The 24214-nt window shown below is 42.5% G+C and overlaps 1 protein-coding gene across 2 annotated transcripts in view; it reads left to right on the forward strand.

The window, feature by feature from the left end:
• The window catches only part of Polr3b (RNA polymerase III subunit B), a 93171-nt gene extending 69167 nt beyond the window's left edge, over window positions 1–24004 (forward strand). For both annotated transcript variants that reach the window (XM_090328563.1, XM_090328564.1), the window contains exons 23-28: window positions 1454–1596; window positions 13529–13632; window positions 14410–14576; window positions 18116–18229; window positions 19537–19710; window positions 23184–24004. In XM_090328563.1, coding sequence (XP_090184689.1) covers window positions 1454–1596; window positions 13529–13632; window positions 14410–14576; window positions 18116–18229; window positions 19537–19710; window positions 23184–23313 — 832 coding nt within the window. In that variant the 3' untranslated portion in view covers window positions 23314–24004. The remainder of the gene's footprint in view (window positions 1–1453; window positions 1597–13528; window positions 13633–14409; window positions 14577–18115; window positions 18230–19536; window positions 19711–23183) is intronic.
• The last annotated feature ends 210 nt before the right edge of the window (window positions 24005–24214 follow it).

Here is a 24214-nt window from a genome sequence, read left to right on the forward strand (position 1 = left end):
GTCTTTTAGACTGAGAATTTGGCTCTTTGTCTAGAGTCTGGCATAATGTCAGATGACTATATGGATTATGAATGATCTTTCTGGGTATTTGGTTTTTGGCACCACCTCACCTAATCCTCCTGCTGTTTCAGTTGTCCATTCTTAGCTTCCCCTTCTGCCTGGCTGGTGGTGGTTGTGTCCAGGCCATGAGCTCCTATACCTTGTCTGGATGCCCCCTGCCACTTGCTGAGATCCAAGTTCTCAGATCCTCCGGGCATCCCATCCATACATGCATTTGGGCTTGTGAGGAATGCCCAGCCTAGCCTAGACTAGAACCATCATTGTCCCCAGCCCCAAACAGCCTCTCCTCCTGAGTCCTCTTCTCAGGTACCACCTTTTTAGCTAATTACCACCGAGGAAATAAACCTCTCACTTGCCATGCATATTACCTTGGCAACTTCTATAGGTCTATCTCCCTTCTCCTCCCTCTAGTTAAGTTCTGACCACCCCTCCTGCCCTGACAGTGATCCTCACTGTTCACTCACCCCCTCAGATACAACCTCTCCACCCCTCTCAGGCACTGTTAACTCACTCTGATTTTTCTAAATGATACATCTCACCACATCACTCTCTTGGCGGGATGGGGCGGGGGGGGGGGGAGGGGGGCGTGTGCAACACTGAGTCATAGTGCTGCCTGTGAAAGGTAGACTACCAGAGACTGCCCATAATCCATGGCCCTTGCACATCTCCAGTGTGCCTCTTGCCTTTGCCCTGCACACCATGTCCATGGCTCCAGGAAACCATCTCTAACTCTAAAACAGAAACAGGCATTGGGCATTCACTCAGGTTCCTTCTTTTGCTGGACTCTCACCTCAAGGGTCACCTCCTTTATGGCAGTGCTTGACAGCCCACTCCTTCCTGCCACCATTGTCCCGGTTCCTAGCATTTCACTGATGTCTCCTGTTCTCCATACCACTGAAGCTGGGACCATCCATACCCTTCTTCCTTATTGCACGAGAGCTCCTTTTGTGCAGCAGCTGTTCCCCCAATGTCTGTATGCCCTGAGTCTGCAGGGGTCAAACTCTTAAATACTTATGCAATGTCAGATGTATGAAAAACAGATCAGAGGCAAAGTGTGGGGGGAAAATAATGATGGTAAAGCTGAATTATGTTAAAGGACCATTAGCAAAGTGGTGCAGAACTTGGAGTTGAGCCTGCTCAAATCCCAGCTCTACCTGTGAGGCCAGTGCCTGAGCCCAAGTCACCTGCCTTTCTTAGCATCTATTTCTCTTAACTGTAGGAAGGAGAAACAACATGGAATGGTTGTAGCAATGAAGTTACATGGCTGTATCTGCTTCAGTGAGTGCATAGGATGGTTAAAGGGGGTTCGTATGAGTATTTCTAATACTGATATTGGTGATAAGTTCACCAGGGGCAGTTTGAAAACTGTTTATTGGCTTTCTGTTCACTTTAGATACAAAGGGGCAACAGATTCCTACATTGAAAAAGTGATGATCTCTTCCAATGCTGAAGATGCTTTTCTCATCAAAATGCTTCTGAGGCAGACGAGGCGGCCAGAGATTGGAGACAAATTCAGCAGTCGTCATGGGCAAAAAGGTAATCCTGTTTAAAAAAACTGAGAATGTTTTCCCCATTAAGGAAAAAGTATTATGGTAAAAAAAATATTACATTATATTGATTACTGTTTTCTCAGGTTAACCTGTTTGTATTTTACATTTGATAGCATATTCTCTATCCCCAAATATAAATACCTGCTAGATAATGTATCTCTAGATGTTCATGTGACACCAATAGCAATATTCTTTATTTTCTTCGTATGAAAGCTCCATTTTAAAACTACAGTATGTTCTTTGGGATCATAGTATCATAGGCTATCAGCTCTAGAAGTCACTCTATTTAACAGCTGAAGCTCAGGGTGTGTACTTTTAGTGGCTGATCGGGGTGCCCGGTGAGTGGTTGCTGACCTGGCATGAGGACCAGGTCTCCCAAACCCTGTGCAGTGGCCCATGTCTGCCATCTGCTTCACTATGAGCCTCTCGTTCCATTGACAGTTTCTATCCAAGTTTCCATTTGTAGTTTTTATCTTCAACAAATAGAGCTCGCTATCACCATTGATGCATTTCTAGTAGGATCTTGTTTAATCACTGTATGTACATGGAGTTTAGGAGTGGCAAGACCCTAAGTACTTCCTTGATAACAGTTGCATACCTGAATGGACGAGTGAGTAAACTGAAGTTACATCACAGCAGGAATCTCTCCTGTCTGGCTAACATGAGTGCTGTGTGAACCACGTCAGCAGAGCTGTGCTGTTTTTGGGAAACCCCAGTCAGCAGCCTCTGGGTGAAAGGTCCGGAAGTCTTTCTACCAGTGATGGTTTTTCTACTGTTAATGTGGTAGGGATAGTGCTCATTAACAGAAGTACTTTCTCATTTATAATGATCTGAAACAGCAGATTTTAGAGATTTGCTTATTTGGGGTGGGGGTTGTAGAGGGGCTCTGACGTGTACATCTCTACAAAACTGGAGGAAGTCCCCCTGGGAGTGGCTGACCTTTCACTTATAGTGAGGAGTTTGTCTTGCACATTTTCCCATTCCAGATGGCTTTTAATCCAAAAGTAAAACCTTCTGGTTAACCCACATTCCCCCGATAGTCACCCTCTCTTACAGCTTCATGGGTTTTATTGAAAAGATGGGGGAGGGGTATAGGGAGGAGATGACAAGCAAACAAAATTAGCAGTGTAGGCTTTTAACAGAATGATGAAAGAGATGATGTGAAACTCAACATGAAATTTACTTCTTTTATTTATTTTTTTTTTGTGGGTCCTGGGGCTTGAACTTGGCCTGAGCACTGTCCTTGAACTACAGGCTTACCCTTGAGCCAAGCCCCACTTCCTATTTTCTATAGCTTAATTAGAGATAAGAATCTCAGGTCCTTTTGTGCCCAGGCTGGCTTTGAACCTTGATCCTCAGATCTCAGCCTCTTGAGTAGCAAGGATTACAGTTGTGAGCCCAGCTTTTTTTAAATTCCTTACAGATACTAAGTGTACATGATTTTAAACAGCTATTTTTTCCCCTTAAATAAATGTAATGTTTAGGAGCAGGGGTACAGGTGAGTGGCAGAGTACTTACCTAACATTTGTTAGACCTTGGGCTCAATCAGGTAGGGAGAGGGAAATGAGGACAAAAACATGAGAAGGGGTATCAATGTTTGAGAAATAATGCACCTACTACCTGACCAATGTAACTGTAACCCCTCTATACATTATCCTGACAATTAAAGAAAAAAAGAATTAGAAAAGATGAAAGAAGTTGTACTAGAAAAAAAATCCAATGTTGAGCTAGGTATGGTGTCTCACTCCTATAGTCCCAGGTAGATGACAGAGAGAGATAGAAGGATCCAAGTTTAAGACTCAACATAAGCAAAAAAGCACAAGACCCTATCTGATAAATTGCTAAAGCAATAAAGGCTAGGGATGTGGAAAGCCTTTAGACTAGGAAAAAGTATAACAAAGAAGTCTGGAGCTCTGCTAGGAGTCTATTTTGTCCCTTTAAGCCTTGGCCTCCCTGTCTTTAAATGAAGGTGCTCCCAGGGGGTTGATACTGGCAAGTGTGCAGCAGGGACTGCAAGGCCTAGTACCCAGACAGCAGGGAGAAACAGTCGGCTTACCACTGGGTCCATCCAGTTCTTTTCGTATAGCCAAAGACTAGAGGCTTTGAAAAAGATGTGAAAGAAAAAGGATGGTAATAGAGAGAAAGCAATCAGTGTAACTGGCTGGCTGACTCAAAGGAGAGAAGAGAGGACACATAGGACACATAGTCTATGACATTAAGACAGGCAAAGATGGCGCCCAAGCTCAAAGCCACTTATGTCTCTGTAATTTGAGATTGATATTGTAAGACCTCGACCCTCCATCTTTTCATTCTGAGTTTTCTCTGTGTACCACAAACTAGTATCAATATTGAAAACCCAAGAGTAAACAAGACTGACACTCTCCTGTAGAGTTTATGACCTTTTGGGGAGAAACAGGAAAGGGTAAGACAGAAAATATGAACACATTACTACCTTAGTATGTGAAAGATGCTATAAGAGTGTCTAGTTTGAAGTTGAGCATTGTATTTTAGATCCATGTTTAGAAGCAGTCTCTGGAAGTGGCATTGAGTTAAGACCTGAAGGATAAAAAGGGGTAGCCTGCCAAGCAAAAAATCTGTGAGAATTAAGTTCTGGGCAGAAAGCACCTTTAGGACAAAAGGGCTGAGGCACGAGTGAGCTTAACATGAAGGGGCAAAATGAGTAGCTGGCCAGGAATAGGCCTGAGGAGCAGCATGGGGTAGTTTGTGAGTAGAGAAATGGGATGGGACTCTTCATACAGGGCTCCTTGGACAAACTGAAAGGAGCCTGTGTGTTATTGTAAGCATAGAGGGGACCAGGACTGTTGGATGGTGAGTGTAAGTTAAGAAATGTCAAGCTATCACAGCACTATAAGAACTCAGCCTGGCAAGGAAGGGAAAGGAAGAACACAGGATGAACAAAGATGGTGGCCTTGGACTAGGTGGAACAGTGGTGAGAAGTGAGTAGGTTCTCAATAGAACATGCCAGTGGCTCAGTCATTGGGAGAGGACAGACAGGAGTTGAGGTATAATTCTGTGGCCTGAGCACTTTGGTAGTACTGTTCACCACGCTGAAGAAAAACAGGTGTTAGATGTGATAAAGGCAAGAGAAGAGAGTGCTGGAAGGAAGTATAGGGGCAGGGATTACAGCTGGTCCATCTAGAACCTCCCTGTGCAGTGAACATAGCTCACAAAAGGAGCCACATATTTATCCAACTCTTAGTTCTAGCCCAAAGAGGAACTGTATCAGGCCTGAAAGAATCTTATTGGTCAGTAAAATGAACTGGAAACAGTGGTATGCATCACTTGTAATTGCCGTGAAGTGAGCTTTGAATATTTCAATGTAGGGAGCTTTCCAGGTAATAGATGTCATGTTATGATTTCTGCTATGCTTGACTTCTGTTTTGGTCCAAAGATATTTCCAAGTAATAAAAATAGTTGTGGGTATGCCAGTCCTAGGACTTGAACTCCCAATCTAGGCACTCTCTCTGAACTTTTTCGCTCACAGCTAGCACTCTACCATATGAGTCATAGTTCTACTTCTGTCTTTTTAGCAGTTAATTCGTGTATTTTTTTTCGCATCCATATTGGCTGTCAAAGTTGTTGTTCTTGATATTTAGAAAATGACAAAGCCGTATAGAATCCTAACTGAAGTTGTCTTTGACAAAGCTGTTGTTAGTGCTTCTTTTTGTACATGCATAAGGTATAGATTGCATTTTGTACCTATTGCTCTTTAAAATAGCCTCTCCAACCATTAGAGGAGACTTGAAAAATGCAGTTTCACAGACTGAGAGTCCATCCTGCTCAAGCCCGATTACTTCAAAGTTGTAGGATAATTAGTAGCTAAACGAAACAAATGTGCAAAGGAAGCTGAACAGCAGTGGCTATATGCTGTAGGCGATGAAAGAGTTTCTGAAGAAGATGGACGAGGATGGAATGAGGCGGTAAACTGGAACAAGGGAATCCATACCATTGCAGTTGACAAGCCATAATAGCAGCGTGCGGTCAGCAAGAACTGAATGCAGTTGGTCACAGAAGGCCAACTTCAGAAGGGAATGCATTTTCTCAGTTGCTGTATACCCCTGACAGGCCCAATGGTGTACCTAGCACCCTTTACCTTCAGAAATTGAGGAAGACTGAGCCCACAGAGCCGCATGCTAAGGAAGGAAAAAGAATTTCCATGAAGACAGGGTCACAACCTAAAAAGAGCCCCAGAATCAGTAGTAGGCTGGGTTTATTCACAGAGCAGTGTGTGAGGGAATTTCAGTACAATCTTGTTTGGTCTTTGTGAGCTCAGTTACATATCTTATCAGTCATCTCCCATCAAAAGAGCCTTTGCAGGAGGGGACAAATTAGTAAAGATCAGACTATTCAGTAATGACCTATGCAAAAATTTTGTAAATGTTTACAAAGGAAAGTCTGCTCTAGGTTGGTTTTGTGTTCACCGGGGAGAATTAAAGAAATCTCAGCTTTCCAGGCCTTCCGGCCCTGTGGAACCAAGGGAGCTGTGACTTGGTGATGATGTGGTGCTCCGTGGGCATGTAGGGAAGAACCCAAGTCGGCAGTGTCCTTCTAGCTTTCCTCTTCTGCTCTATCCTGATCGTCTGTAGGTAGGGTTGAAATTATAAAACCAGACATTGGCGTATATTATGAAAGGAATTGTGTGAATTTAGACTTTCTATTAAAACCAAAATAACATCTCAGTCTCTTGCACTTTGGTGTAAAATCTACCTGGGCAAGTATTTTTGCTCCGAGCTTTGTTTTCTCTAATACTTAGTGTAGTGATACATGCAGAAGAGTTCCTGGTCCAGTTTTGTGCTGTTTTCTGTTTGGCGTTGTGTTGTTTTCTTCTTTGTTTTCTAATTCTCTAGCAATATTAGCCTAAGTGCTCTCCAGGTTAAGTTTCATTTCAGTATTCCAGCAAACTTAAAAAATTCTATTTCCAGCTATCCCCTTACTTGAGCTGCCTCTCACAGGGAGGGAGGGAACAGTGGACTCCCTTTGATGTGGAAAGAAAAAAAGCAATATATCACTTTCCTGGAAGAGCATTTCTCAGTCTCTCATGTGAAAAAGGATTAGCACCTCCAACAAAGGTCCCGTGGATCACAGAATTGGGCAGCAATACCACACAGTATTCCTAAGGGGAAGAAAAACTGTATTTGAGCAAGAGTGTTTGTCCTGGCAAACAGAAGCCTTTTAATAACAGCAAATCAGAGAGAGTGGAATACACTCCTCCATGTCTAACTCCAGATCCTCAAGGCCAGACAGCTAGTCGAAATGAATTAAAGTCAATGTTTGTTTTAAAACAGAAGTTCTAGGCTTATCAGAAGGCAGTATTCAATTAGTGGTTATGGTATCTATAATATCTAGATGTGGATGAAATGTTTTGACCTCTGTTATTCAAAAATAATTGCATTTTAAGATCACTTGCCTCTGGTTTTTATTAACAAAAGTTATTCAGCAACCTACTAGATTAATTTATTAACATTTGACTTTCATATTCTTAGGAGAAGAGAAAACATGCTCTGCCTGTCCTGAACATTAGCAAGTCCTTATATAGCACTCTAAATTTTTTTTTTTTTTAAAGCTAAGGGAAGTTAGGAAACAAGTTTGCTCCTGGGGCTGGGGATTTGGCCTAGTGGTAGAGTGCTTGCCTAGCATGCACGAAAATCCTGGTTCGATTCCTTGGTACCACATACATAGAAAAGTCGGGAGTGGTGCTGTGGCTCAAGTAGTAGAGCTCTAGCCTTGAGGAATGCCCAAGGACAGTGCTCAGGCCTTGAGTTCAAGCCCCAGGACTAGCAAAAAAGAAAGTTTGTTCTTATGCACCAAAAAAAAAAAAAAGTTTGAGAAGAAAGTTGGTTAAACAAGATCTGACTAAAAGTTAGTTTTGCCAGGCCCTCATTTGTTATGTTTTATTTTTCTTTATTATTTTCTAAAATTGAAAGAAGATCCTGACTGAAACCAATAAGAATAACACCTAATAGTTATATGGTACTTGAGACCCATCTCAAATCCTGGCAAGTGAGGCCTTTGCATGATCCTGCTTGAATGCAAGCTTGTAAGTAGGAGAGGAGAGGGGTCATTGGCTAGCTGTGAGCCCTAAAATGAGGTGTGTGATAGACAAGATGCAGTCCAAAAAGAAATTTTAACAGCTCTTCAGTATTAGAAATCAGGATTCTTTTGCCCTTGTAGGCACCTGATTGTAAGAAGATTTTTATTTCAGCTGCTACTTATGAAAAAATTTAGGTCTTTGGTAGCTGGCCTGTAATCCTCTGACCTTTCAGTAAATATCCAACTAAAGCTTTGAAATTGGGTATTTTAGTGTTTTATGACCCAGAATAAAAATCTCCAGTTCTGTTTCCAAATAGTATAGCCTCAACACATTTTATTAAGCTCTTGACACATTTAGCTGTGTGTATTTTGTGACGTTCCTATGGTTATTGTTTTACAATAGCTGCTTCCAGAAGCATTGTAAGGGTTTCAATTAATCAGTCCCTTTGTGCGCTTCAGACTATGCAAATTTATCACATCAAACCGTCCAACTGCTCCTGGGAAAGCCGTGTAAAAACCTATTGTCTTGTAGCACCTCCTCTCACTTAGAGTGATGTTTTAATAAGAAAGCTAATCAAGTTTTCTTCTGCATTATTTATCTGTTAACATGTAAGGAAGAGCCGAATTAAAACTGTGTCAACCGGGATGTGGCAAGCAATGTGATAGATCTGGACAGGACTCAACAGTTTTTGTTGCCTCTTCCCATTGGGAAGGTGGAGGTATGGAGAAGAAAAGAAGGTTGATTTGGTAACTGCAAAGGGGGACAAGAAGAAAGGAGTAACCACCTGTGTTAGCCTCTCCACTTTAAAAAAAAAAATTGTTATTCAGAAATGTGTGCTTGTGAAGGCCCATGAGAGACTTGGAAAGCTGCTGCTTTGGCCCCTCCCCTGTTTAGTGCTATATCCCGCAAGAAGCTGTTTCCCCTCTGGAGACCCACAGACCGCCCTGGGTCGCTCTAAAGTTATTAGGAGACAGCATCTTGATAATGTTAAATGACCCAAACGACCCAGAGAAAAGTGAGAGTTTCAGCCTCCTGAGCCAAAATGAAAGCAACCCCTCCTGGCCCTCTATTCATTAAGTTGGTCTCCTTTGCTCTGCTAGTTTGCTCCCTGCTGGGAGTAATTAGGATTCTTATATAATAATAATTCCTCGTGTTTAGATGCAGCCTTTCTCTAAGGACCTCTCAGACATTAGCTCATCTGCTCTTTTAACACAATTGCCTCATGAAGTAGGTGCTAATTATTCCCATTATGAGGACCAAACTACTAAGGCTTGCCCCAGCTCCCCCTCCCCACCTCCATGCCTCCAGGTAACACAACTGCAGAGAAGCTTATTAAAGCCACCTGATTGCTTACTGGCCTACCCTCCAGGCATCTGAGGTGCCAGGAGGGATGAGCTCCATAGATGACATTTCCCTACATGGTCAAACCTCATTTAACATTGGGCCAGCCCTTCCTTCACAGAACAACATCCCTCTCACACTGTGACTACAGTGAAAAGCCAGAGCATCATTTCACTCCTCAGCACAGTGTTGGCCCGTAGGATAGATTGGCTTGTCTAATAGATGAATCTGAGCAGGTGAGTTATAAAGCGTGTTATTCTGAAGTCCTCCCCTTCCACCAGCCCCACCCCTGCTCTGTACCACATAGAGCCCTTGCAGGTGTCAAGTGGTAGTTTGCAGTGCCCACTGGGATTCCTCTGCATTGAACTACTTTCCCCTATTTGAACTTTAGGCCCCGCCCCTTTTACTCTCTTTACCTTTTCAGAACTTCCTACACCACACAGAAAGCCATTTGCTAACCAGTGCTCAATACATCGAAGTCCCAGCAGGAATAACTCTTAAGTTAATGTCATTACCTGCTGTCCTGTCCAGACATAGTTAAAGGATGCTTTGACTTTTTTCTTTATGTTCTTTTATCTTTCTACTTAAGGTAGTTCACTATATAGATCCCATACACTAAAATTACCTTTTTCTTTCTTTCTTCCTGTCTTTCTTTCTCTATTTCTTTCTTTCTTTCTTTTTTATTTTTTATTTTTTGTCAGTTGTGGGACTTAAACTCTGGGCCTGGGTGTTGGCCCTGGGCTTTTCAGCTCAAGGTTACTGCCCTAACCCTTGAGCCATAGCGCCACTTCCGGTTTCCTGGTGGTTAATTGGAGAAAAGAATCTCATGGACTTTAGTGCCCTGGTTGGCTTTGAACTTTGATCCTCACATCTCAGCCTCCAGAGTAGCTAGGATTATGTGTGTGGGCCACCACACCCAGCTAAAATTACTATTTTCTGAAGTAAAAAAAAAATTAACTTTTGAACAAGTCAGTTGCTGTTTATGATTAGAGACAGTTTTTAAGAAAACCAAATAATTCATAGGGTCAACTGGACTTTTTCCGGAGGAGAGTCATTCTTACCATAATTTCTGTGTTGCTGTGTGAAGCCATGAAAACAGGAATGGGAACCTGAATTATGACATGGAAACAAGTAGATCAGCTCCCTCCTGAGGTTTCTTTGCACTCCCTCAATTCTCCCTTAACATTAAGATGGATATTGACTGAGCAGTGTTCTATTGATAGGACTAGTGCCCTCTAACTTTCCCAGATTCCCTTTTTCCTTATTGATTTGCAGTAGTTGAAAGTTCTGTGGTACAGTCTGTGGTCTGATTCCCAGTTGGTATGCAAGTGCTGTCCGTGTGCTGGTCGTGTTGAGCTGGTGTGTTTGCATTTTACTGCCAGGAGGCTGTGCTATAAACAATGGGATTGGGATACCAGCATGAATCAGGGGATGAAATTTTATTTTAAAATCTGAAATGCTGTGTAAGCATTTAAGTTATGGGTTGTAATTGTTTCCCAACAGCTTTCATTAGCTATGGTTTATTTACAGCTCACCCTCGTCGCAGGGGTGCAGGGCAGTATTAACACACAAGCTACTGCATGTCATTTACATTTTTAGGACAGTAGTAAAGGAAATTGACCATCGATTTCCAGAGATCTTAGCACAGGAGTGGATTGCATGCTTCAGTGTCTAAAAAAAAAAAAAAGTTTTAATTTTTCATTAGAAAATAAGCAACTCTCCCACTTTATGGACTTGCATACTTCTGAAACAGAAATACCAAAAGAAGAAAGATGAAGAAGTCTGATTCTAAGATTGAGAATTCTTTTACTCTTAATGAATTCAGTCAAATGCAAACTTTAAAAAAAATCATCTGTCTAATTTGAGATTCGAGATCGTCAAATTCTGTCTAAATATTTTGTTTTAACTTCTAAGCTCATTATGGCCTCTTTGTGTTAACTTGTATTAAAATCTGTCAGCTATGACTGGTCTCATAAGCACAGTCAGCGGACCAGAATAAGTTAATTATTTACTTGTGTCGCCAGTGCTCTTCATCTAATGAAATGCACAGCTGTGTTAGATCTGCGGTTGGATGTGTAGCTCCCATTGTTCCACAAGTCAGCAGAGGGTAGAAGCCGCAATGATGGAGAGCCCTCAGTTCTTTCTGCTGTTCTGGCTTTCTGTGTCGATTTCATGGATCTTTTATCATTCACTTTCACACAAAACAAACAACACAGGGCTGTCTGCTATGGGAACCATCTTGGCATATAAAAGGGTTTTCACAGCCTAAAGTAATTTTAAGTTAGCGAAGATTTAATTTTTGGCTTACAGGTGCCCTTGGTTCAGATACAGCCAAAGCCATTCCTAAAATAGAATGAAAAAAAAATATGAAAGCTACTTATGTATTTTTTTACAACATGTCAGAAAGGGCAGATAAGAAAACAACTCCCCAGAAAGAAAGCTCTGTACTAAATATTAATCAGATTTCAAGGAAAGTTATTAGACTCTGATTTTAAGGGAATATACAATTCTTTCATTTTTAATAACATAATGAAGTTGAATTGGCTTTATTAAGTGTCCACTAAAACTAAAAGACAGACCGCCAATCATTTGTCCCCTCAGCCTCCCCCAGTCTGAGTCCAAGTGTCCCGCTTGCTGGGTGAGCTTTCAGAGCTCCTGTCCTCACTCTCACCGTCTCTTGGAGGCCGGACTGGCAGTGCCTCCTGAGCCAACGTTGTCACCCTGTGAGTGCTGCAGAAGGGGTGCTGCGTTTTCTTTTTCAGGGATATAATTGATTCCTCCATCTCCTTACCAGCCATAGTTGCATTGTTGCTGGATATCGTAAGATTGCTGATTTTCAACATTGTGTTCACTACTAAACAATGTTGTTGTCTGTATACCTAGATTTACAGTTAGATATCTTTCAAAGAAGATTTCTCAGAAGCTTTTGGGTTTTGACAGATAATTTCTATGTGGATCAGATAGGGAAGAGGAAAAGGTCACATATTGGGCTTAATTGAAATTCTAACACTGTAGCTGAATTCGAAATAAAGTGGTCGGAGTAATAGTTACTGTCTTCCCATAGGAAAGCACAAGTTCATACAAAAAACAAAATCATTCTGACCAAAAAGCTAATTAAAATAACTACATGTTCTAGAATTCAGCTCCACAAACCCAATTACCATCTTGTTGGCAGAAGTCAGAATATTAATAATAACTAATATTCAATTACCAATGGCATTCTTTCCCTTTAGACTCTAGCTCCTTAAGACTAAAACAAATCATGGAGATTTCATTTAAAGTAGTACGAGCAGTTGAGAAAGTAGCTCCTTCGCAGAGCAGTTGCTTGGTGTTGCACCACAGTAATAGTACTAGTAATAACCATAATCATAATTATAATAAAGTAATATGAGCTATTACACAGTCATACAGTGGATATTTCAACTACTCATAACTTCATACATAGGGAAAACGAATTTTCTCTTACTACCATAAAAAAAAACATTATTTTTCTTAGTATAGTGCCATTAAACACAGTTTTCCAGCTCTGAATTATATAGATTGTGGTTAAAAGTCCTAATTGTACCCTTCAATTTTTCTAAGTGGGGGGACATAAAAACCCAGAAGAAAAAACTACTTACTAACAAAATCTCCTATAACTTAGAGTAAATTTAAGAGCATATTGGTATTGTGGGTAGATTTGGTAGGTTTTGTTTTATTCTGTTTCCATTCTTAAAATTCTATTTCTAATTCTGGGCTTCCCACGTAGGATTTACCATTTTCTTGCTCATATTTATGAGTTCCTTAGGACAGTGTAGGTTTTCAAATTGTTGCCAGAAAATCCCTAGCAAGAATCAGCCAAGTAAATTGTACTGTACAGCCAACAGGTAGACCACTTCTTGTCATTTTGTTTGTTTTTTTGTTTTGCCAGCCCTGGGCTTGGGTTCGGGGCCACTGTCCTTGGGCTTTCTCAAGGCTCTACCACTTGAGCCTCAAAACCATTTCCGGCTTTTTTCTATGTATGTGGTACCAAGGAATCGAACACGGGTCTTCGTGTATGCTAGGCAAGCACTCTACCACTAGGCCAAACTCCTGGCCCCTTGTCTTTTTTTAAAAAAAAAAACTACGTTTTGCACATACCCTCTTATTCAGTCAGACCTGTGTTTGGTGGTCATAGGATTTGAATGCTTCTATTTGGGTACTGAACTAGAAGAATATGAAATTGCTGCCAACCTAAAGCTGGGGAGCATTGACAGGACTGTGGGCCAGGACAGTCCCTTCTCTTGGTGGCTCAGAAGAGTGAACAAGCAACCTAACATTGTGTCTCAGGCCAGTGGGGCAGTCCACAGGCTGCACTGCTTTTGAGCTGATTGTCTAGTAGAATAACTGTTGGAAATTGCTTTTGTTACTGTTGATAGAGACCAGGGGAAGGTTTTAGAATGGTAGAAATAGAGATAACAGCAGGGAGATTCCAATTAAATACTGTATTCTTCCTTCCTGCTCATTTGCTGTTTGCTGTTCGTGCATGAAATCTTGTCTCCCCCAGGTGTTTGTGGCTTGATTGTCCCCCAGGAAGACATGCCATTTTGTGATTCTGGCATCTGTCCGGACATCATAATGAACCCACACGGCTTCCCATCGAGAATGACGGTCAGTTACCTTGGGGCTTTTCAGAAACACTGCTTTGAAGGAGGAAAGAAGGCAGTTTAGTTTCAGTGAGTGGAGGCAGTAGGAACTACCTTTGACAGCTTTCTCCCCACTGGTCATTCTGGACCACTATCTTCTACAGGGGTGGTAGGGCAAGGGTGTATTCAGTCTTCTGAGTAGTGTGTGTGACCTTTGATACAAGCAGCCTCATGGGTGGAACCTATAGTCTCCCTTTCATTGGGTACCCTCTGTCATCCTGGCCCCACACTGGACCAGCTGTGTGGCCTTGGGCAAGCTGCTTAACTTCCACACTTTAGTTCCTTCATCTAGATCCTGAGAAAATAATACTAAAATCAGATCACATGTATCAAGCTACTTCATCAGAACCTTTCACATAGCATGAGATAATAAATATTGCTGCTTGCCGGATGTGGTGGCTTATACCTATAATCCTGACTACTCAGGAGGCTGAGATCTGAGGATCATGGTTCAAGCCAGTCTGGGCACTAAAGTCCTGGAGACTTTCATCTCCAATTAACTACCAGAAAACAGGAAGTGGTGCTGTGGCTCAAGATGTAGCGTGATAGCCTTGAGCTGAAGAACTCAAAGACTGCGCCCAGGCCCCGAGTTCAAGCCCCATGACTGACTAAATAAATAAAATATTGCTGCTGTTAATTTATCCGCTACTATTCTCAGTCATGGTAGCCGAGAAATAAGCAAAGAGAATGTCTGTACCATGTACCATGGAGAGGGACTTACTGAATTGTTCCCATCCCCCAGGTGGGAAAGCTGATCGAGCTGTTGGCCGGCAAGGCAGGCGTGTTAGACGGCAGGTTCCATTACGGCACTGCATTTGGAGGAAGTAAAGTGAAGGATGTATGCGAGGACCTCGTTCGCCATGGCTATAACTACCTAGGGAAAGACTATGTCACGTCAGGCATCACAGGGTAAGTGCTGAAGGAAAGAATGGCTTGGTTAGGACAGGAGATAAGAGCCCTATAGAAGCGTGAAGCTTAAAGGTGTGAATGTTCACAACTCTGCTTTAAGCCCTAAGAAGTAAAGCATTGATGTTTTAAGAATTCTGATCCAGGAAAATCTAGGTTTACAAAACTGATAAATTGAGGAAGGCTAGTTGTATTGTCAAGACTACAGTTTAAAAATTAGGGAAAATTTGATTTCACATGGACCTACTATGGATTGCTAGTTGAACATCATAGATATGGTTTCCTTAACTATTGAATTTCCTTTGCTTCTCAATGGCCGCACCTATCTTGACTACCTAATCTAAGATGGTTTTATTAACTATCTGGTTCCTTTGCAATGCCTTATGAATGTTAGACAGGTGATTTTCATCCCAGCCCAATGACTACTTCATTCAAAACTCCAACCTAGCTGGGCGCTGGTGGCTCAGGCTTATCATTCTAGCTAATCAAGAGGCTGAGATCTGAGGATCAGGATTTGAAGGCAGCTTGGGCAGGAAAGTTCATGAGACTCTTATCACCAGTTAATAATAGAAAGGGGCGGGTGTGGCGAGGAGGACAAAGAGAAAAGGCCAGAAGACACTGTGGCTTGAGTGGGTAGAGTGCTAGCATTTAGCAGAAGGAGCCCAGGGACAGTGCCTATGCCCAGAGTTCAAGACCCAGGACTGGCAAAAAAAAAAAAAAACAACAGCAAAACCATCTCCCTAGTACTTTGCTCTTTGGGCTCTATTGTTATCCATAGCAACCATTGTTATCCAATGTACCAAAAATAATTTCTCTCCTGAGCTAGCAAGACTGCTCTGCTGGTTTACTGTTCTATTCTACTGCGTAGCATCGGGTCTATCACTTAGCCGGTGCTCCAGAAATGTAGAGTGAAGACACCTAGGCAAATCAAACAAGTACTGTAAAGACAAGGGAGGGGTTAGAAGAGGGTGGTAGTTGAGACATGAGAAGTGTTTAATGCAGAGAAGAGTTAGTTTAACACTTTATCAGGTAAGTGCCAACAACTGGAAGAGGCCAACCCCGCCACCATGCTCGGTGGTGGCTGCCATCAAGGCCTGCAATGAGACTGGTGACGGGAAAGATCTGAGTCAAACAGGCCACTGAAAGGAGTCTCCCATGTTCCCCAGTGAGACTCAGAGATCCTTGCAGTGGTGGCAATGATAAGCTTTTAAAATGTGGCTCACACACTGAGGTTTAAAACCCCAAAGCAGTTGCTTAATTTAAGACATACACCATGGACTTTGGGCTGGCTACATGTGAGTCCTGGCGTTTGCTCTGCTGTTCCCGAGTTGTAAGCTGCTAGAGCACAGTGAGGCTGGGCTGGCAACATGTGGTAAGAGAAGAGATGCCCCAGTGCCCAAGTCTATATCTGTTAGAACATGGAGCTATCCAGACGAACAACGTGGATTGCTCTAGGTGCATCTCATTTCAAAAAATGGTTCAGTAAAAAATAGCTAAGGGTGTGTTTCAGAAAACACTATTGATTTTCTCCCCCATGAAACAATGCAGTTGTTGGTCAAAGTATGCGAAACCACAGGGTGCCATCGGTGGAGCTTCCCGGAGATGACTGTTCTGAGCGATTGGAGCGGGTTGTATCCTGCCGTCATGATGACCACAGGGTGTCGAGCCAACTGTGATATGTGTGGCTGAACATAGTGTATCTGCTCCACACTGCCCCCCGCAGCCCATGCCCAGAATTTCCTGTTCTTTGCCATTTATCTCCTTGGCAAAGTTTGAGAAAGTCCAGTTTAGCCTGTTGGCCCCAAATTCCATACAAACCTTGTCGACCTGTCCATGCACCGCTCTCACCCTTGTTCATCCTTGAGCATAGATAGATTGGAGCAGACACTGTGCGGCTTTCCTCAGGGAAGATGGGAAAGCATTAAGTCAGTTAAATAACCTGAAAACTGCCATGTTCTTGAGTTGCTAGTCCTTCACCTAGTTGAACTAGAAAGATGCTTGGGCCGACCACCCTATTGTAAAACCAACAAACAGAGATAGGATAGGAAGTATCTGTGTGACAGGCTGGGCTGGGGCACAGTGAGGGGTCTCATTCCCCCAGCATGGCCCTCCACTCTGCTGTCCATGGGAAGAGCTTAGTGACTGCAGAAGCCTTCACTGGTGCTGATGTGTGAGCCAGGGGACCCACTGGGCACCTTTCACTCTTCTATCTGACATTATGCTGCAGCTCCAAGTGAACTTGTCGCAAGGCCAGCCAGGGTAGTGGGGGGTGGGAGGGAGTCCAAGGTCACGCTGCATTGCTCGCCAGTTCTTGAGTAACCTTCCTTCATCTTCTACTAGAGCCAGTGTTCCCAGCCTGGGTTATTACGGGGACATACTGGAAGGTGGTCCTTCTCTTTTGAGGAAGGACACTCTAAGGCCTTTAAAAAGATTCGTAAAAACATTCATCAGGGGCCGGGAGTTTGGCCTAGTGGTTAAAGTGCTTGCCTAGCATGCGCAAAGACCCGGGTTCGATTCCGTGGTACCACATACATACAAAAAAGCTGGAAGTGTGCTGAGGCTCAAGTGGTAGAGCTCTAGCCTTGAGAAAGTCCAAGGACAGTGCTCAGGCCCTGAGCTCAAGCCCAGAACTGGCAAAAAAAAAAAAACATTCATCATCTGATTGTGCTAGCTCCAGCCTAGAGGAAAAAAGATTATTCTCACAAAGCATCTCCAGAGTCGCTGTCTTTAGCACACTTTTTACTAAGCATTAGTTGTATAACTGGCAGGATTGGTGACAGAGGAGATGGCTAATTTTTGCAGGGCTTATTTGTGGGAAGACAGGCTCAAATCATTAACTAATCAGCATATACAATAGCAAAAGGTATAAGCACCCTGAAGGGCCTGGTGGAGGCAGTGCTAGGGAGGAGGATTTATTTAGGACAAATCAACTGCTTTCAGGGAACAGTTATCTAAGGAATACACGGTTGATGGAGCCATGCAAGTGCCTAGTAGAAGAATGTTCTAGGCCCCCCAAAAATGCAGGGCCCTAAGGGGTTGAGGTTCACTACATTTGAGAAATAATGAAAAAAGCCAATTCCAAAGCATTATTAGCCAAGTAGGAATCAGAAATCTAAAGTGAACAGGAATTAGATTGTGTGTTGTCTTATGACCTTGAAAATATGAATTCTGACTGAAAAATCATTGGGACTTTGGGGCAGAACATGAGCTGTTGTGAGTAGTATTTTCGAAAGACTCACGCTGGCTTGTTAGGGGAGAACAGATTGTCTAAAGATGGTAGTAGAAGCAAGGAGATCCAATTATAAGATTGTTTTATAGTGATCAAGATAAGGGATCACTTATATACAACTATACAACCTGTGTGAGGTTTTATTTCTTTGTGAAACTGTTATCTATATGGTACTTTTACTTATACTACACTGAAAATTCTTCTGATCCAGTAAACAAGTATGAACCTGCTATCTAATATGCTCTCGGTCCTAGAAAAGGATGTCTTTATTTGCCCACGCTTCTTTGGCCCCTAACACTGACTTTTCTTCCAGTGAGCCCTTAGAAGCATACATCTACTTCGGGCCTGTGTACTACCAGAAACTGAAGCACATGGTGCTAGATAAAATGCATGCTCGGGCCCGGGGACCACGAGCCGTCCTTACCAGGTAAGAGGAGGTAGTCAGGCCTCCCTGCACTGCTCAGGTGCTGGCAGTGAAGGTACCAGTGCCCACAAACCCACCACAGCCACTGCAAGATGCATATCAAGAAACATACCCAACAATGTTTGTTTTCCTGAAGTGTCAAAATTTAGGGTGTTGGGCATTTCAGAAAACATCATAATTTGACCAACATGAAAAAAAAAACAATAGCCAGTTAAGAATAATATAGTGTATATTTGTATGTTACTATGGAATATTTCACAGCCATGAAGGGAAATGAAATGTCATTTTCAGGAAAATAGATGGAAGACATCAAATTAAGCAAGACAAGTGAAGTTCAAAAAAAGAAGACAATTGTATGCTTGCACTCATGTGGAAGCACGGTCATAACTCTGTACATATGTATATGTGCGTATATGCATAATTAGGTATATGGATAAACACAGCTTGAATCTAAGGGATTGCTTAGGAGGAGAAGGGCATTGAAAAAGAAAGAGTGCAGTGGCTCACATCTGTAATCCTAGCTACTCAGGAGGCTGAGATCTTGAGGATCAAGGTTCAAAGCCAGACCCGGCACTAAAGACCATATGACTCTTATCTCCAATTAACCACCAGAAAACCAGAAGTGGCACTGCGGCTCAAGGAGTAGGATAGTAGCCTTGAGCTGAAGGGTTGGGCTATGAAAGAGGATGGATTTGGGCACCATGCTGTGAAAACTGTTAAAAAGTTTTCTGGGGAGACTGATAGGGGTGAGATTGATTGGAATATAAGCATTATTTATTAATGTTATTGATTACATTATGTATTAGATTTGTACTGTGAGTAAATATATCAGCATACTAGTATAGAGTAAGCATATTATAAATACACACACACACACACAGAGTCCTGGAGTCCTGGCAGAAAATACTGGGGACCAGGTTGCTTCCAGAGTCTGTTCTGCTTCATTTTCCTGCTTTTGAATAATAGAATACTGAGACATCTCCAAAAGATACTTAAAGACATTATTCCCTGATATCAATGATTGTGACAGGAATAGTAATGTTAGCATTGGTGCTTTCTGGTTCTATATGAATCTATTCTTACTTCCTGTCTGTAATATTATAGTTGTATTATTTAACAAACACCTCCAGTGTGGCACATTTTTTCTTTTTCAGAGCTCTTTGGCTCAGATGTTCCCAGCAAGGAATGGGCCATGCAGCAAGCTCAGAGTTACTATGAGTGCTTTGGCTTCAGCTGAGCCCCGTGCCTCTCTGTGCTCAGCCTCTCTGTTCAGCATAAGAATAACATTTGTCTAATAACTTGTTTCAAAGGCAACCCACTGAGGGGCGATCTCGTGATGGCGGCCTGCGTCTGGGAGAAATGGAACGTGACTGTTTAATCGGCTACGGAGCTAGTATGCTTTTGTTGGAGAGACTAATGATTTCAAGTGATGCCTTTGAAGTTGATGTCTGTGGACAGTGTGGACTTCTGGGATATTCTGGCTGGTAAGTCAACACCGTCTCTCATGCTACGTCATACCATGTCCCTCATAAGTCACAACTCAAGGACTTCTTCCACCTCTGTGGTCACACTCCCATGGTCTCCATGTGATCGCTAATGTTGCCCCCATCTCTGTGATCAGGAATCCTTTAAGTTCACGCTCTGCTTTCTACACTATTGGAGTTTTAGTTCCCACGAAGTACAAACTCTTTCCTACTTTTTAATATTTCAGTTTCCTTGTAGAACACTGTGTAGCATAAGAATCCTAGCAGATAATATTGCTAGATGTTAGAATTGTAGCTTTTTAAAGAAACTCTGGGAAAAATAAACTTGAAAAATTCTCGTTAGTGGTTTTAGACCCAAAGAGCCAAACATTGCCCTACATCCTACAGAAAATGGTAAGGAGCTAGGACCGTGACCGGATGCTCTGATCTCTTGTCTGCACTGCACTCTGCTGTGGCAAGCTGCTTCACACGTGGACTACATAGTCCATGAGAGCCATGGTTGTCTTAGTCATTCATGGGCCATCAATGAATACCTGCTGAGTGCCAGGCACTGCCTGGACCCCAGTACAGTGGTGCACAAGACAGACAAAGTGCGCTGCCACAGCACTTCTAGATCGTTCTGGTTGCATGCTGTTTCTTCAGCCCGTGTTTCTCCAGCCTAGCATCTGGTTGGTACTTCATGAAGAAGTAGTTGCTAAGCTGGGCACCAGTGACTAACACCTTTCATTTTAGTTACTCAAGGTTGAGATGTGAGGATCACAGTTCAGTGCCAGCTTGGCCAGACAGATCCACAGGATTCTTATCTCTCCAGTTAAGCTCAAGTAGTGGAGTACCATTGGAAAACAAAAAGCTGAGTGAGAATATGAGGTCCTGAGTTCAAGCCCCAGACTTAGTGTTTTATGGGGTTCTTTTCAATGTCATTGCTAACTGATTCCCTACCATTGTTGGCTTGTAGTTTATCGTTTCTATAGTGAGCTCGGCATGCAAAAGCCGACTTAATTGGATCATGCTCTTTGTTTTTTATTTGTGTAATTACCTTTTGCTAGGTCTATTTATGATCTAGAGCCCTGAAATCCCTCTGCAGACCTCTTGTCTGCAGTGACGCCTTGTTCCTGCTCATTCTTCTAACAGAGGCAGAGTCTTACAGGTCTAAGGTACTGAGGGGAAGAGAGGTAACCAAAGCCCTCTCACCTGCCCTGCCCGGAGCCTCTTCATCATGGAGGGGCCTTACCCACTTACCTGGGCAGTGTGAGCCCAGGTGAGCCATCATTGGTAGGGTTGAAGAGTGCATGGGCTACTGTCCCCCTACTGAGTCCTTTAGGGCCTCCTTCCAGACAGTTGAACCTCTGCCATCCTAAGCTGCCAGTTTCTTGGTTGGATAAAACAAATGAGGAATCAGAACTAGTGTCTCCTCAGAATACAGTCCATCCTTGCTAACTAAAGGACAAATCCTTTTAGCTCATTATTTTATGATTCTGGAGCAGAAGAGTTGATGAGTCCCATCTGTAAAGAAATGGTTTCATTTTAGACGCCAATAAAAGAGGTAGCCACTTGCAGTTGGTTCTTTTCATAAACTCGCAGAGATGGGCGACATTCTTCTGAGAAAAAGCCTGGCTCTGTCTTCTATCAATGAGATGGGGGTTTGTTTCAGTCCTGAGATGTCCATTCATCTTTTGAAATGCATATTGAGCTTGCTTTTCATAGTCTGAGCTGTGTAACTAGAGAGAGAAAAAAACAGTAAAGGAAAAAAAGAAATAGTATAATAGAAAGATGGCCTGGAACCTGCTTCTATGCTTCCACCATCAAATTTGGCACCAGGAATTTTAAGTAATTTTCTTAAGGGTTATGGTGCAGAAAGGTCACTTCACTAAAAATAGAGGCTATGAAACTTCCAAAACAGTTCCATTTTCTCCTTCCCCTCCATTGAAAGAAAAAGAAAACAGTAAACCAGATTGCACCAAACTTGGGCCTTTGGTCTGCTCCCCTCTCCCACTGCATTGTCAGGTACAGACATAAGCAGGAAGATGTATACATCAGCAGTATTCTGTTCAGTTCCTGGCTCTCTTGCTCGGACTCTGTCTTACATACAGATCATCTGATGGCCAGGTCTAGTTCAATGTATATTGTATGTACATTCTTTGAAAATGACTTGATCAGGTTATACATTTGGGGGATTTTTACTGCAATTAGGCAGACCATAATGTGTTCTGTCTGATTTTGAGTGGCCTGCTTGTACCCTGTTGCCAACAGAGAAACATCCTAATCCATTCTGTAGTCTGGCTGCTTGCTCATGTGCTGCGTTCTGGCTGTGCCGCATAATGATGCTGTCATTTTCCCCATCATTACCTGGTGGTGTGTGAGGCAGGGTGGGAGGACAACGAACACAGGCCTTCCACGGAAGATGGACATTGTCCTATAATGATCCACACAATGGAGGCTGGCTAATTAGAGCCGTTCAGAGGCTGGGAGCCGGCCTTCGTGGGCGACTCACACATTAGCAAGGCATTGCTATGGGGAGGTTTACAGTAAGACTGTTGTTCCTTGGTGGACATAAAGGGCAGAAGTCACAAAAGAGAACTCCTATTAAGATAATTAGCTCATAGAGGACGTTTCACTGGACAGTTATTTCTCATGTATGGCCACAGTCTTCTGCTTGTGCTGCCTTTGTCCTAAAACATTAGTTTACTGTACTATCAGGGTCAAGTTTCTTCCTTGTGTCTAATATATATTGTGTTTAGTTGAAATGTAAGGTGTCTATGCTATATATGTGTGTGTGTGTGTGTGTGTGTGTATACATGTATGTATATTAATATATTTTATATATGAGTATAAATATGTGTATATCTACATGCATACATAGTTACTTATGTACCTGAGCTTAATGTAGAGATGAACAATGCATGCACCCATTTCTTAGCCTTCACAAGGATAGCTTTACTGTACATACAGTAGCTTCCAATATTAAGAAATAACCAAGACTGAAGAGCTGGATTGGATTCCACTCTTCTGTTCAAAAGTCTTGTTTTTCCTATCAGACTTTAAATATCTCAGGGACAGAATCTGAATTGCAATTGTAAAGCATCTTGCTTAGAATAATCAAGTATAGGGTGATTGAGCCAGTTGAATACTTTTTCAACAACAAAAAAGTCTAACTCCCAGTACTGCTCTGATGGGTCTTATCTCTAGAGCCATTTGAAAACAGTATATAGGCAAATGTTTTTACATTTTTAAAGAGAAAGACCTAGAACTAGTAACCGGTTTAAGTTGCATGCTTTTTGAAACTAAAGCGTGAGCTTTGTCGTATTTTTTATTTTGCTTCTTGTATTTTCTGGGCACATGTATGTATTACTAATGTATGCGAACACTTAGGAATAGAAAGATAAATGCTATGAAGGACTTGGTAGAACAGAGCCTCATGCAGGCCTTCACCTCTGAGTTGCTGTCCCTCTGATGGGTGCTGACTTGGCTTTCAGGTGCCACTACTGCAAGTCATCGTGCCACGTGTCTTCCCTCCGCATCCCCTATGCCTGCAAGCTGCTCTTCCAAGAACTGCAGTCCATGAACATTATTCCCAGGCTCAAACTGGCCAAGTACAATGAGTGAGTGAGGAAGGACTGCAGTTATTAAAAAGACAGCAAGTGCCAGTCTGACGCAGAGCAAAGCAGAAGAGCTGCAGACTCTCCCCCTGTGAACAACTTCAGAGATCATTTTCTTTCCCAGAAGCAAAAACCAACGAAATGGATAGAGAAACTTTGTGTGTTCTGAAGACTTGACTATTCAGCCTTGATCAGTGATCCTGAAGGCTTGGGAGCCCTTCTAACACCGTGGACTACAGTGAGGTCTGACGTAGCCTAAGGGATGCATTTTATTTATGTTCTGATACCAAGAGACTTGCTCATTACAAAGACCTTGCTCTTGAAGCAGAGTGTTTGGGTTTCAGTCCTCCATGCTATCTTCTGGTGACCACAACTCCAAATTTCCATGAGACGGGAGGGTGTGAAGACTTACTTGAATTGGTGGTATGGGCTTGGTGGGGTGCCTTATCCTGAGCAGCTTGGAGTCTGCAAGAAGTCTGTTAAGTGGCCCTGAAGTGATTGCATTCTCTTCTGGCACTGCGTCCCTACCTGTTCTCCCAACAATTCAGCCTTACCCTTGCACACCTAAACTTTGTCATTTTAATCCTGGTGAAATATAATAAATATATTTCTACCTCGTTAAGTAAGAATGTCATCTTACCGACTATTACAGCTATTGTAAACCTCCCTGATCATACTTAGAGATAACCTTTATTAAATACCTAGATATCATTGTCATTTTTTTTCTTCCATTCCTTTCAGGATGTCATCTGTCCATCCTCCTTTTTAACCTGACAACCTTCCGTACCCATTTCTGCTTTACTCTTAACTGCTCTGCTCTGCAACCAGGTAAATACTTGTATGAAGGATTGTTTATGAAATAAGTCAGAGCAGCCTGGAGTAATAGTCAAGGGCTACATTCCAGCTTG

The sequence above is a fragment of the Megascapheus bottae genome, chromosome 2 (assembly GCF_031878675.1).
Source record: "Megascapheus bottae isolate mThoBot1 chromosome 2, mThoBot2.hap1, whole genome shotgun sequence".
NCBI classification, from domain to species: Eukaryota; Metazoa; Chordata; class Mammalia; order Rodentia; family Geomyidae; genus Megascapheus; species Megascapheus bottae.